The sequence below is a fragment of the Tiliqua scincoides genome, chromosome 4 (assembly GCF_035046505.1).
Source record: "Tiliqua scincoides isolate rTilSci1 chromosome 4, rTilSci1.hap2, whole genome shotgun sequence".
In the NCBI taxonomy this organism is placed as follows: domain Eukaryota; kingdom Metazoa; phylum Chordata; class Lepidosauria; order Squamata; family Scincidae; genus Tiliqua; species Tiliqua scincoides.
In genome coordinates this window covers 180,013,964-180,028,438 of record NC_089824.1, presented here as the reverse complement: position 1 = coordinate 180,028,438, position 14,475 = coordinate 180,013,964, and the positions used below count along the sequence as shown (strand labels likewise).

The 14,475-nt window shown below is 42.4% G+C and overlaps 1 protein-coding gene across 3 annotated transcripts in view; it reads left to right on the top strand.

The window, feature by feature from the left end:
* PLXNA2 (plexin A2) overlaps positions 1 to 14,475 on the top strand; it is a 481,295-nt gene that overhangs the window by 363,201 nt on the left and 103,619 nt on the right. For all 3 annotated transcript variants that reach the window (XR_010794406.1, XM_066626224.1, XM_066626221.1), the window contains exon 13: positions 7,076 to 7,227. Coding sequence is in view for 2 of the 3 variants with exons in the window: in XM_066626224.1 (XP_066482321.1) it covers positions 7,076 to 7,227 (152 nt within the window). In the remaining variant the exon portion in view is untranslated. The remainder of the gene's footprint in view (positions 1 to 7,075; positions 7,228 to 14,475) is intronic.

Below are 14,475 nucleotides of genomic sequence, written 5' to 3'. Positions count from 1 at the left end.
GTGGATGGGCAATGCCTCCTCACATGTGATGGACAAACAGGTTAGAAAAATGAGTTAAAAATGATAAAAACTCAGAGTCAAAATACCATAGGTCAGGAATCAGATCACCTGAAGTGTCGGTAATTCCCCCCACAACTATTTCTGTTCTCCATAGGTCGCAGAACATCTTGCAGAGTTAAAGGACTGTTGCTCATTGAAAAATAACAATTTCCCCTGAGACCCAACTACGGTTTGCAAGAAAATATCCATTGTGAAAGGAAATAAAAACAGCTTTTCCTTGAAGTGTTTGACCCAGAAGTGTTACTTCTGAATCAGCACAAAAGCAAGAGGAGTTTCTGTTCTTGTTCTCTTTAAAGGTATCAGGAAATGTTATTTTTTGATTTTGTGAGAAAAAGAGTTCCAAAACTGGCTTTCTATTTTGTGAATGCCCAGCACACATCAGGATTTCAGTTCACCAATTCTTTGCTTAGCACATCATCTGAAAGTTTTTCAGTATATGATGAACTGCGATACTGACATACATGCTAGAGGTTATCAGTGTGATTGGTCATGCTAGACCCTTATGGTGGGTTCAACATGTAACCAATATTGTTAAACATGGTTTTAGGAATAGGCCTTAATATTTTTTTTAAGAGCATAATAAAGGGAAATGGTTTGTCCAGTTATGCCACAAACCATTAATAGAGCCCAAAATTTGCACCATTTGTTCTGGTAACTGGAACCATCTATTGCTCAGTTCATAATGGAACATTGAGTCTGCCACTGTGAGTCTGGTTGCAGAGGGCACCTTTCTCAAGACTAGGAGCCAAGTGGTTATGGCAGAGGTGTGCTATAAATAGGCAGCACATGGATTAAACGCTCTCCTTTTAGTATTTCAAAGAGACATTTAAGGATGTGTGAATGCCTTGTTCCCTGATAAAATGTGGTATTTAGCATTCAAAGCCTGTCCAAAGTGGAGCTTAATGAAGTTCTCCGAAGTAACCATCAAGCCTTTTAAGTTTACTAGCTTTTATAAAAAGTCTATAGAAAGGAAGCCAGTCCTACTCCCCCAGCAGAAGTTTCTGCCACTAACAACCAGCTGCAGCCTCCCACCAGTTTTTTGTGTTCCACCATAGTAGGCATAGAGGTGCCTCCCACAACTGTAAGGTAACAGGGCATGATTCAGATGTTGGGAAGGTGAGACACACATGCTCAGCAAAGAGAGATTGCAAGATGCAAAGCAGCCCTCAAACTTGGGCAGCTTGTTTAAGTTTGTGTTGTAAAATGAAGTGCAGTCTGAGGATCAGTGATGGCTAAAAGGAGTGAGTAGATATGCTGGGAACCCTTCCTAAGAGTATGTCTGCACAGATTCCCTGTGGTGCACCAATTTCTTATTGGTGTGAATTTAACTCACATCTGGTCTGCAACATCTGCTCAAAAATCAGGCAGCAGTTGCTACACTTTTTGAAATATTGTGCTTAGCCATATTGGGATAACAGTCCAATGGAACAGAGTGAAATTATATCATGGGACTATATAAAGTGCAACAAAATCAAATGCTATGTTTATAGTTTTGCCATCACAACTGTTGTATGGTATTTTCCTTTTCATTACTCCCTTATTCTCTCTCTCTCTCTCTCTCTCTCTCTCTCTCTCTCTCTCTCTCTCTCTCTCTCTTTCTGTGTGTGTGTGTGTGTGTGTGTGTGTTTACAGCTCTACAGTGAGGGATAGAACAAATTTGTCTTTAGTAGGCCCATTATCTCTTCACATAATGATTCTGCTGTAGCAGCAATAGACATAGTGCATTATACTTTGAGAAGGATGAGCAAATTCACCCACCCACCCACATTTTAAGACAAAGACAGGCACCCCTAAAGATAGTCTTATTATCTCAGCATGACTCATTGTGTGCAAAACCAGGTCTGAAATGTTCATTAGGTATAAGAGCGTAGAAAGAGCAAACAGAAAAGGTTGAATAGATTGTATTCCATGTGAACCAAAACCATACAAAATATAGCTGAGTTGTTCTACAGTGCAGCAGACCCAGCCTAAGGCTGTCCCAAGTACTGAGCTAGAGAAATGATGGTGATAACAGAGACGTGCCAATTTGCATCATTCCTTCTCTGATACCATCATAAAAACGTGTAGTGATGTTCTACAATCATGTACAATTTCAGCCATGTTGAGTTCTAATTCTTTCCATTCATTTTTTAAAAGGCTGCCAAATTAAAGGCAGTGATATGTTTCAATTTACCCCAGGATTGGTGTTTCTGTGATGTGAGCATGACACTTGTGCCAACGTCCAAAATAACATTATAAACAACACCAGATGTGAAGCCAACAACAACTTTGAATAGTAATTATCATTTTTCAACGTGGCTGTGAGAAGATGAAGGTGATACATTGCAGGGATGGTAACTCATCAGGTGACTCAAGTCCAAGTCATGAAAATCAGCGTTTTCTGCTGACTCATTTACACTCGAGTCGTGTGCATGGAAGACTTGGCAAAACACTTGTGTCAAGAGCCCTTTGACTCGGCACTCGTCCCGACACATGCAGACTTGAGTCTGTCTGTGTCTGGGTGTGCTTGCTTACTGTTTTTGCGACATGGAAAAACTTTTGGGATCATCATTCATACCAGGTGTGCAGCAGGGAAGTTCCAGTTACGAGGCAGAGAAGGGTTAATGTTTGCTTTTCATCTGAGTGGGGGGGGGGAGGAGGTGGGAGCAGGCTCTTTTGCCCATCTCTGAATGAACCAATGATCATTGGATGCAGGATGAAACGTTTGATATTTGGCGGAGGTCGGGCAGGAGGAAGAGCCCAAGGGGTTTTTGCCTTACAATTGGCTGGAGAAGCCCAGGGAGGGGAAGGAGGCAGGGATGTTGGAGTGAGTCGGTTTGGATTGATCACGCCTGCCAAGCACATGGCATAGCTCCGATGTTACTTAGGGGGAGGGGAGTAAGCCCCATTGAAGCATTGAAGCATTGAAGTCCCGCAGTAAGCAGTGGGACTACTTCTGATAGAGCTGCAAAGGATTGGATTGTCCTGGTAAGCCTTGCAGCTGCTGTGCGTGTCCATCCAACCCCCTCCCACCTTATTTACAGATGGGATGGCGGCATCTGGAGACTGTTTACAGTGAATTCACACACACACACAGCCCAGCAGCAGCCCTGTTTTTTTCCATGATGGGCTTTTTAAAGGGGGGGGTGCGACTTGACTCAAGTCCTTTAGAGTCATGAAAGGGCATCTCGGCAACTTGGAAAGTCCCCCCGTTATGACTTGTTTTGTAGTCTAGTCAGGGGGGCGGAGACCCGTGGCTTGACTTGAGTCAAGCTACACTGAATTTGCTCATCCCTTGTACATTGTTCCATGCAATAAACATGCTTTTAATTCTCATGAAACCTTTGACACCAAAGTTGATAAGATTACATATGCATCTGTACAGAAAAATATCCTATGCAGTAGAATGGCTTATTCACTACAGTGTGTATAACATTAGCACAAATATGGCTGCTAGTCCAAAATAGGCTTTTCATTATGTACCACTTTTACTGTAACTGTATTTTATCAAAACAACCACCAATAAATTGAGCTAAACTCTACATTATATTCTTGTTCAAAACATTACTGTACCTTAAGGGCGCAATCCTAACCCACTTTCCAGTATCGGCATAAGGGCAATGCAGCTCTGAGGTAAGGGAACGTTCCCTTACTTTGAGGAGGGCTCCATGAGTGCCACCCAAGTACAGGATGAAGCACACGTTCAATTGTTACAGCTATGCCAGTGCTGGAAAGTTGGTTAGGATTTGGGCCTAGGAATAATAATCCTGTATACGCTCACTGGGTGAGCTTTATCCTGTACTTCATCCTGTACTTGGGTGGCACTTGCTCACTGGGAGTAAGTGTCACTGAATATCGTAGGACTTCTGAGTACACTTATAGATTGAGCTGTAAGCAGTGTTATTGCAGTCACTGATACATCAACATAATCTAGTGCACAGTGGTTCATTTTTGGTGCCATCCCATTTTATTAATTGGCCCTCCTTCCTCCGGGTCCTAGCTCGCTCCATGATTGTTTCAAAACTTGCTGTGTGGTGGGAGAACGAGAAATTATTTGCACAAGAGTCTTTTTAGTGTTTTAACGTGTTTTAGAATATTGCATTGTGAAAATGTGAGAATCTCAGTTTTCCTTTCGTAATAAAATAACTTTATCACTTTTGTGGATGTGGGGAAAAATTTGAATAGAGAACTATCTATATCAGAGGACAGCCTAGGTAAAATATTTAAAAAAAAAAAAAACATGCACAAAACCAGACAATGAAAATTTGAGCAAGTTCTTCTTTGTGGTTATTGTGCAGTTACATGTAGTGGAGTTCTGTGCATGTGCAGATCTAACCATGGAAACTTCCAGAGCTTTGTTAAACATACTGACCCTTCTCTCAAGTGGAAGAAACCCTGTGCACACATAAGCCTCAGGGGTGAGAAGAACATCGAATCTTTCAGTTCCTTGTCAACTGCCACTGAAGCAGCATCATGAGGAAGACTTCCTGTTGTCTTTTGTCCCTCAGAAAATTTTAAGAGACTTTTATCTCAGTTTTCCTCTGGCTGCACAGAATGCAACTTATGGTTTTTGTCATGCTCCTGATGGCTTTTTGAAAGAATTTGTGTGCCACTGATTATGTTGGTTCAAGGAAATGACTGCCAGTGGTGGAGAAAGAAGTGACTTTATAAGAGGTGCCAGTGTTGCTACTGTGGAATAGCCAAATCCTGGAACATCAAGCCTCTGTTCTTCCTGGTCAGCTGGATTTTGTCCCCCAACAGAGGATGTAGGCCTCCACCATGTGCTTCTCTCCAAAACAGAAGAGGTCAGTGTCATGTCTGTCAGTGGAGGGGACTTTTGCCACACAGCAAGTGACCCTGCTCACCTTGAAAAACTGAAGTGTTTCTTTCAAAACCTACCTTCAGAGAAAGAAAGCTCTACATACAACGCATGTTAATCAAACCCTTTCCTACTATGTTCATAGAACTGCATCATTCCAGGCAGGCAACAGGCAGTTGATCTGCTGCCAGGGATATCATAAGGGCAAAAATGTGTCTGCCCAGCATCTGGCTTACTGGGCAACTAAAAGCACAATCTTATGTATGTCTATTCAGAAGTAAGCCCCATTGAATTCAGTGGGACTTACTCCCAGATAAGTGTTCATAAAACTGCAACCTAAGACTAATGAGATTGCAACCCTGGCTTCCCAGTTGGCTAAGAAAGAGCCTTCAGATCGCTTGAGACCACATTCAGTTTGAGTAGTGTTATCCTCCTTACTCCTGTGGCCCTGAGAGATAATCTGCTTCTGGAGTTCCACAGAGCTGCACAGCGGTCTATGCCATTGGCATTTATCAAGGGCTAGGCCCTGGATGCAAATTTGAGAGCAACTGCCTCATTTGGGCATGTTGTTCTGCAGAACATTGTCTCATGATCAACCTGCACCAGCCTTCAAGTAAGGGAAAAGGTAACTAATCTCCACTATGCGTGCTTGCACAGTTGACCACTTGGAGAATTATAATTACAGGGAAGCAACCTGTCAATCTTTTGAGTTGTAACACAATCTCTTGGGGTTAACAACTAGATTTTGTTAGTCCTTTTTATCTCATATCAGGCTAAGATGTCTATGTCATCAGGAAATTATAATGCACAGTGCATAGGATGCATGTCTTTTATGTATCCTTGCAATGACTGGCGATAAACTGTTACTGGTCTATTAAATTACTTCTTCTCTAATGTTTTGATTGTGTTTTCAGGCTGGCAAATGTTCACATTACTCGTTCCTAGAAATACTGCAGTTCTTTTGGGTAACTCACATTTCATTGCATAGTCTACTCTATCCCAATTAATGCTTCACTTCCAGGTGTCTTTGCTTAATACCTCATTAAGCAGGTACTAATCTTCCCTCAGTGGTCCCTCTTTTATTTTTGACAAATGCCTCTCAGTGCCTTATACCTGTACTTGTATACTCTTGTATATTATAATTAAACCTGTATATTAGTTGTGGTTTCATTAGTTGTGGTTTCATCCACATTTCATTATTCGATACTTTTTCCTGATTTTCTGCAGCTGATTTTGCACATGTCCACACATCCACAATAGTTATTTAAAAATGATGGTGATAGAGAAGTGTAATTGTTTCTGAATTGTGCAAGCCCCAGCTGCTTCATAATCTTTATGTTTATCTCCTTCCCTTATTTGTAAAGTACACTACAGTTAATACTTTTTGGGGAAGGGGGTTCTGTTTTTTTCATGTTTAGCATTCATATTTAGCAACTGGTCCCATAATTATCTGGAGCTGATGATGTATGTAACATATACCAAATTAGGAAAGTGCCAGGACAAGGATAATGAGTGACAAACCGATACTGCCAAAGAAGAGTTCTTGCATGGATGGGTGGGCAGGTGATGGCAGACTGATGTACATTATTAACATTATTATTAACAGTATTTATATACCACTTTTCAACTAAAAGTTCACAAAGCGGTTTACAGAGAAAAATCAAATAACTAAATGGCTCCCTGTCCCAAAAGGGCTCACAATCTAAAAAGATGCCAGGGAATACCAGCAGACAGCCACTGGAACAGACAGTGCTGGGGTGAGGTGGGCCAGTTACTTATGTACATGCAATACAACAGTCCCTGTTGACAAGCCTAGGCTGCTTATATGTGCCTTGTTCCACTGGGATGCTTGGGCCAGAATTTTACCTATTCATCAGGAATTTCTTGTTTCAGTCTTTTCTGCCTCTATACCTATTTTATCCTTGCTTCACTTATTTATTCATTCCCATGAATTAATAAATAGGATTCCAAAGAAACAGGACAGTGTTACACCCATTTTTGAGATGAACCAATGTAATTTTCTCAAGATCATAGAAGTTACATTTTCAGGGAATAGGTGGAGGTCAGGACTTTTTTCACAACTATCTGGCCTGATCCAGTGGGGTTCTTCTTATGTTCTTATCCATGCAACCACTTTTGATTACCAAACCACTTTCACCTTCTTAGCAGGCGTAGTTTATTTGTATAGTAAATGCTTTGCTTTGCTTTCCTCCCCAGATCCTAACAGTGTCAGGCCCACCAGAAGGAGGAACACGAGTGACCATTCGTGGTGTCAACCTGGGCTTGGATTTCTCTGAGATTGCCCACAATGTGCAAGTGGCTGGTGTGGAATGCATTCCACTGGAGGAGCACTATATCATTGCTGAGCAGTGAGTTTTATGTGGCTGCACCTGAACATTTATTATTATTATTATTATTATTATTATTATTATTATTATTATTATTATTATTATTATTATTATTATTAACAGTATTTATATACCGCTTTTCAACTAAAAGCGGTTTATGTGAGCTAAAGACCACTTACAGGCTGTCATGCCTTGCAGCAAAGACCAAAGTACAACTGCTTAAACTTTTGTTTTCATGTTTGTTGTTTAGTCATTACAGAAAGCTCTGCAAGATAAGAGTATAACTGAGTGCCATATGCTTATGCTAGGAAGAACAGAGTGACAGTTGATGGTTATGAAACTTGCAACCCAAACATATAAAGGGCAATGAATCTTATGTTCCTCTGCTGTAGGTTCCAATGAAATAGCGTGAAAGCCACACTGCCATTGCGTGCAATGGAGCCATTGGTGGAAATGGCCAGTGACTCCTTGCGCATGCTGGACTCATCTAGATGCTCTGCTGGCCCAGATACTGTGTCAGAGGGGGTGGTTTGGGGGAGGTTCAAGGTGGGGAGGGGAGCAGGAATTTGGAGGGGTGGATCTCAGTGGCAAAAGTGCACACCAGATCTTATCCCCAATTTTTTAACCCACCCTGCTCCCTTCCTCTCCTCAGACCTACACCAGCAAAATAGGTGGTGTGGGTCTGAGGAGACCGAATCAAGTGACCCTCCAGGAGGTAAGTAAAAAAGATTTGTCTGTATGGCAGAAGATGGTGGGGGATGGAGTTGGCCTGTTGGTAAATCCTAACAGGCTTTGGCTTATTGTTTTACAAAGTTTATAAGCATTAAGATTAAGATTTGATATGCAGGATCCAATGTAATATATAAAATGTACTTTATTAGTCAGATATCAGGGTCGAAAAGACCTCATCATAGTTTTAAAACGATATGTGTTGGTCAGATACCAATTTAATGCACAAAATTATTCTTGTTAAAGGAATATTGTTTAAGCATTGCAGATTATATCTGGGCTCTGTGTAGGGATGGTATGTTCTTTATCCCTCCAGTGTTAATCTTGGTGGAGTCTAACAGATCCCTGACACCTTATTTGTGTACTGTTTCCTTCAGCTGATTGTATCAGTAAAAAAAACTGAATGGTTAACATCTCCTTTTCTTATCTGCTTCATCAACAAAAACAAAAGTGACTATTGTGTTGCTCAATGAGAGTGTTCTCCATGTTGGAGTCATTAACAGCCCCCAATTCCTTTGACTTGCTGTATTTCATTTTTTCTCCATGCACTTTAATTGAGGTTTAACCAACTCCATGTCCTTTTTGGGAAAGCTATTTTAGAACGAAATAACTCAGAAGTGGCAGTAGAATTGAAATACCACAAAACAATCAATTCCTTTAACGTAGAAAACATAGAGTATAGAGTGGCATAGGGTAAGAGGGAAATCCTTACGTATTTTGATACCCCTTTGGGATCAGGTCCAGTCTCAAGGAGGCTTGCAAAATCCTTTCAGGGAGGCATTTCTGCACCTCTGAATGCATGTGGAGGAATGCTTGCTTCAAAGTGCCCCATGTTGAAATCTCCCTGTGCATTTAATGTGCCAGGGACACATTTTCATCATGTAGAAGATTTTGACATGAAACCCCTTCCAAACAGATATTCCTGCACTTGCGTTCTGAGGTGAAATGATCCAACAGGCTCTTTCTGAACATTTGTATAGATACCTAAACAAAAAAGCATGCAAGATCGTACTTCTTTTCTTGGGGCCAATGTGACCTAAATGACATATTGTTGGAAAAACATCTGCCATCAATAGTTTATGCTTAATTAACCCGGCCTCGGTGCCAAGATGACTTCTGGAGTCACCTTCCAGCACAGCCGTTCCTGCGGTTCTGTATTCCTTCATTTCCTTCTGCTTTCCTGTTCTACAGCACTGCACAGATGAAACCCTGTACCTGTCAGGCCAGATTTTCAGTTCGTATAAATCAATAGCACTCCAGTGATCTAGGCCAGCTTGCACCAACCAAGAAATGAGAGCCAGGATTTTTGTCTTGGGGATTAAACACCCTTTAAAACTTTTATTAAGCATTTTGTTTCCCTTGAAGTCTGGGCTCCTGCTTTGCTAAGCAACTTTCCTGATGAGCACCTTGCAGTTGATGCTTAGCCTTCTCCCTGCTCCAATTGGAATGCATCTCGCCGCGCTGCCGGATGTGGGCAGCCATTTGTTAAGCGTGTGAGGCGGTGACAGCAGTTTAATCCGAATAGGCCTCTGCTGGAGTCAATTCATTTATTTCACTAAGAAAAATGTCAGCTGAAAATTAGAAAATAGGCATGTAACAAAGGACAGGCAAACAACCCTTCCCTAGTGACACATGTCCCTGTGTTAGCTGCCTATTTGTTTGTTTTTGTGGGGTTTCTATTTGGGGGGGGGGGGAGCCAGTGTCTTGAAAGGAGAAATATGCGAGTAAATGTTCATCCATGCGGGACAGTGTTAGAAAGAATATATTAAGCCTGTTTTTTTAAATGGCGCAACAGCTTAAAGAGTTGCTGTGCTGGGTGGTTCAGATCATTGGCTGTCTGTTAACCAGAGCTGGCCAACTGCCTCAAGGTCATAAGTAGGGAATTATGGATAGAAGATGCACAACTACCACTGTAAAGCCCTTAGAGCGCAATCTTAAAGATGCGCTTGGTCAGTGCAATTCCCTTGAGCCAGCCTGGGAGGATCACAAATGTGCTGTAAAGTACGTTTGTACTCCCTCGGAGTAAACTACACCGGCGCACAGAGGCCAGATCCAGCCTCTGTGGCAGTGCAGCAGGTGAGTTCGCGCCAGCTGAGCCCGGCCAGGGTGGGGGTCTGGGGGGGCATTGGGAGGGTGGGAAGGAGGCAGGGAGGAGGCGTTTCGGGTCAGGGGAGGGCAGGCAAGACTTATGGGCAGGCGGGCAGGACTGTGGGTGGGTGGGGCCAAGACCCGGCAGCTATACTAGGTTCTAGCCCTGCTATCAGGCAGTGTGGAGTGGCTCCAGACTACTCCATTCTGCTCGGATCTGCGCCACCTCTTCAGGTGGCGCAGATCCGAGTACAACTATTGGGGCTGCTGCGGCCCTCCTTGGGGTAAGGGGAATTTTTTCCCCTTGACTTGGGCCAAGCCTCAGCTAGCCCCAAACTTGTGTTGGATACTGCCATTTATAACATAAGTTAGGACTGCGCCCTTGTTTTTATAGATATGCATACAGAATATAGGGGTACAGAAATAAAAGATAAGTGTGTGGAATTTTTACCTCTGAAGATGAGGAGCTAAATACAGGGAAACATATAATGGGGAGCCCCTGTGATTGTAACAAGGAAAGGAGGAAGAAAGTGGATCCCAAAGCTTGGGATTTTGCCCCAGTAGCTTGGTAACAGCTCAGGAGCAGCAAGTTCCTATTTGTTTGCTCTGTAGTGATCTGCTCCAAATGCATTTGCCAAGTTTAAGTTAATGCATCCTTCAAGAGCATGTGCCCATGGCTAACAACCATGGAATTTATGGTTGCACTGACCATTCTAGAAGCCCACAAGCCATAAAAACATGTCTCCCTTTTCAGGACTAAATTTCAAGGCAAAAAGTTATTGGCTAACAGAGTGTTGAGTCCTTTACTTGGGTCTCGCAAATAAATCCCTATGCCTACCAGCTCTTTGCTTGGTAACAGTGTAGTAACTTGATTTTTTTTTTTTTTTTGCACACAATCACTGCTAAGTGAGATAAAGCTCCTTATGGATAAGGTCACAAAGCCCTTGTGAGCCAAAAAGCTTAGAATTTATCCTGAGCTTGGCTTCCCCTTTAAATAATCAAGCCCAGCAAGGATCGGCATTCTTCAGTCAATCTGCTTTTCTGAAGGCTAAGGCCATCTCAAGCACTTATAGCTCAGGTCAGAAGTACTCACATGTTAGAATCAACTCCTATGTACATTTAGGACCAGTATCTGCACAAGCAGAATGAAGTGGCAGACTGCTTAAAGTGGGAGAGTGGACTGCACCGCTTCAGACTGCAAGGAGACACCAATTTTGAATGGTCTTCCCCTGAACATTCACTGGAAGTAGAGAATGAACACACAAGGCGCAAAGGTTCCAGCCTAGTTCTTTCCCTGCTGTGCTAGTTTTCTACAAACAGAGAGGAGTTATTGTTTTCACATGGGGCAAGGTTAAAAAATATGATTGCCCAATGCAATCTGAAATGGTACAGTCCATTGTACCTCTTCAGCATTCGACATTCAAAAGTCATTCCCACTTTTACTGCTGTATGACTGGAGAAAGCTGATTTCTTGCTGCCATTATTCTGTATTAAAGAAAATATCACTGGTAAGTGCTGATGACTACAAGAGAACTGGTCCGGGAAGCTCTTGGGCTCTTGAAAGTTTTTGGAAGTGGAGTGGAGTGGGCAGAAACACAAGACCTGACAGTGCTAGCAAGCATTGTACCATGCAAGATATTTGTGATTCCTGGTTTGGGGGAGCTTTGCATTCAAATGGCCACAGCAGGAGATGTTGGCTCCTAGTTCTGACTCACCTAAGGCAAACCACTAAATTGCTAAGTGCTTCAGTTACTTGAAGAACCCTCTTCAAAATCAGCATAGCTGTATTTATCTATTGTTCTTGCCTGGAGTACTGTGGGTGGCCTAGAGCTTGTAAAGTACCTTTAGATTCCTGGATAAAGGAGTCTGTAGAAGTGCAAAGCAATATTATTATTACTGTAATGGCTTGAGGCCATGCACTAATGCTATCATAAACGGGAATGTGGCCAGGTTTGCACAGCCATTATGCTCTATGCCACTGTAGTGTTCCATTTTATTTTTAGGAAAAGGGATTGAGGTTTATTAAAATTATCCTCTTTAGAGGATGGTAAGAATCCCTGATTTTATAATCACAACTCTAATTAGAGTTCTTGAGCTTTCAAAGATTGTTAACATCATTAAAACATTTATCCTGGGCAGATAACAGCAAGTGTTAGCTGCTTTTTCAAGATGAATCCAGATTAAAAGGACTCTCTTAAAGTTTCTGTGGACAGACTGGATTCTGAGACAGTAATGATTCACCATGTTCTAGCCATGCTATCTGTCAGCCCACAATTAGGTTAATATTGGTTAAAGGGCCACTTAACCCAGTACTCATCAGCCTGGGAAGGCAGCTCATCTGAGAGAAGGAAAACTCTGATCCCAAACCTCCACTGCCTTGTGGCTACATCCAGTTATGGAAAAGGCTTCAGGAGTCAACCTCGAGGCCAAATCCGGAGCCGGAGTCCCTGAGGCAGTTCATGGCTGAACACAGTCACGTTCTGGCAACTCCTGCGACGTCGCTGGAACCAACTGTATTGGCCTCTGCCTTTCCATTGGACCATTTCAGCGACGTGGAGAGGGGGGAATTGCTGCATGGGTAACAGCCTATCCTCCATACCTACTTTACCCAGGCTTTGCGCACTGGAGAGGGCACTCTGTTCCAGAACCACCATTCAGAGCGTGACACCATAGTCTTCCGAGACTGAAGGATGCCAACATGATGATAGGTCTCCCAAGAGCTCATTTTGTAACTGGGTACCTATGGTTTCAGCCTGGATTAGCTCTTCTATTTCAGATCAGATCAACCATAGTAAGTGTTATAATGTTCTTTAATTTCCTTCTTGCCTGTGGATACCATGCATGTATGCTATTCTTCTACCAGTGGAAGAATGAAAAGGCAGCTATAACCAGAGGCAGTTCAAAAAACCTTGAATGTCATTCCATGGAAAATATGAACTATTCTTTCTGAGAGATACTAAACATAGGATTACCAGATACAAAGGGGTACGGACTGCTTTTACCGTTAACCATTGTATAGAAGAGGGAATTTTGGCAGGAGCAGCTCAGCCTGGAAGGGTTTAAAAAGCTGCACCTACCAAAATTCCCTCTTCTGTACAGTGTTTAAAGGTATATAGGCACTCTCTCCCCCTTTGTATCTGGTAACTCTAGCTAAACAGCTAAAGTAGTACTGCATGTCTTGGAATCCATAGGATTTATTTCCAAAGATTCTTGATTTAGGATTAGATTGAAATACTTTGAGAAATTACAAGAGTTGTGCTTGCTTATCAACAGAAATTCAGTAAAAGGTGATTATGGATATGTTCACACAGAACAAAGTGTCTTGAGAATGGAAGTGGAGAGGATTTTTGCAGTTTAGGATAGCATCCACATGTTTCCTCCACCAAATACCCAGCTTGCAGTGGGTGGTTTGAACAAACTTTAGGCTATACGCAGTGAGAAAGAAGGATCACATGCACCTTTCCCATCCATCTGATCAAGAACACCTACCTATCTTGCCTATCAGCCTGAACAGCCACCTTTGGATGTTTGCATACAGCATGATGTGCCAAAACTACTTGGTTGTTAACCTGCTGCAGTGAGTTCTAGAAACAACTATATAATTATAGTCTGCACATGACATGATAGATTTTTCAAGTACACACCTTATTCAAATGTTGCACCCTTGCTTAGACAGCCAGCTGGTAGGGCTGGAGCCCAGGACTGTCATATCCAGTGGATAGGGCAGGGAGGTGCAGTTCGGCTCCTCTACCACATGTATGTTCACACAGCTCTGAAGCAGCTCACATACAGTACTATGTGAATGCTCAACTTGCATTCAACAGCTCTGCAGTGGCATGATGAATTTAGGAGGAGTTGTGAGTTAAGTGTTGGTAAAGCAATCACAGAAGTGGCTTTTATGCATCTCTCTTCTGGGGGTGATGTGACAGTAATACATTCAGTTTTTTAAAAGATGTGACTAACTCAGCATTTTTCTTGAAGCCAAATCAAATCCCCATTCAGATCTGCTTGAGAGGAAGAGGATTTTTTGAAAGCTTCCTCCCCTCCCCCCCCACTTCTTTATCCTGTTTATACACCTGCAGTGTGTTATGACCAAAATGAATCGCTGATCCCAGTGCATTCAGTGTGCAGGCTTGGAGAGGGAAGCAGCTCAGTTTTGATCAGAGTGAGGAAGAGGCACATACATAATCCATGATTAAGATGATGATAGAGAAGATCATACGAAGGATTTAGGCGTACAGAAGAGCTGCTATGATTCTCCAAGGGCAGCATCTCTATGGGGAGCTTGTGTTGATGTGCAGTGATAGCAGATCTCACATTTGCCAGCATTTATGTGTTTAATGTTAAGCCTCTTTCAAGAATTCTGTCAACAGCGGTTTTTTTGTTTTGTTTTAAGTTTCTCTGTAGGCGTGGATTTGAAGCAAGCTGAGAAAGTGGTAGGACATTGTGGGG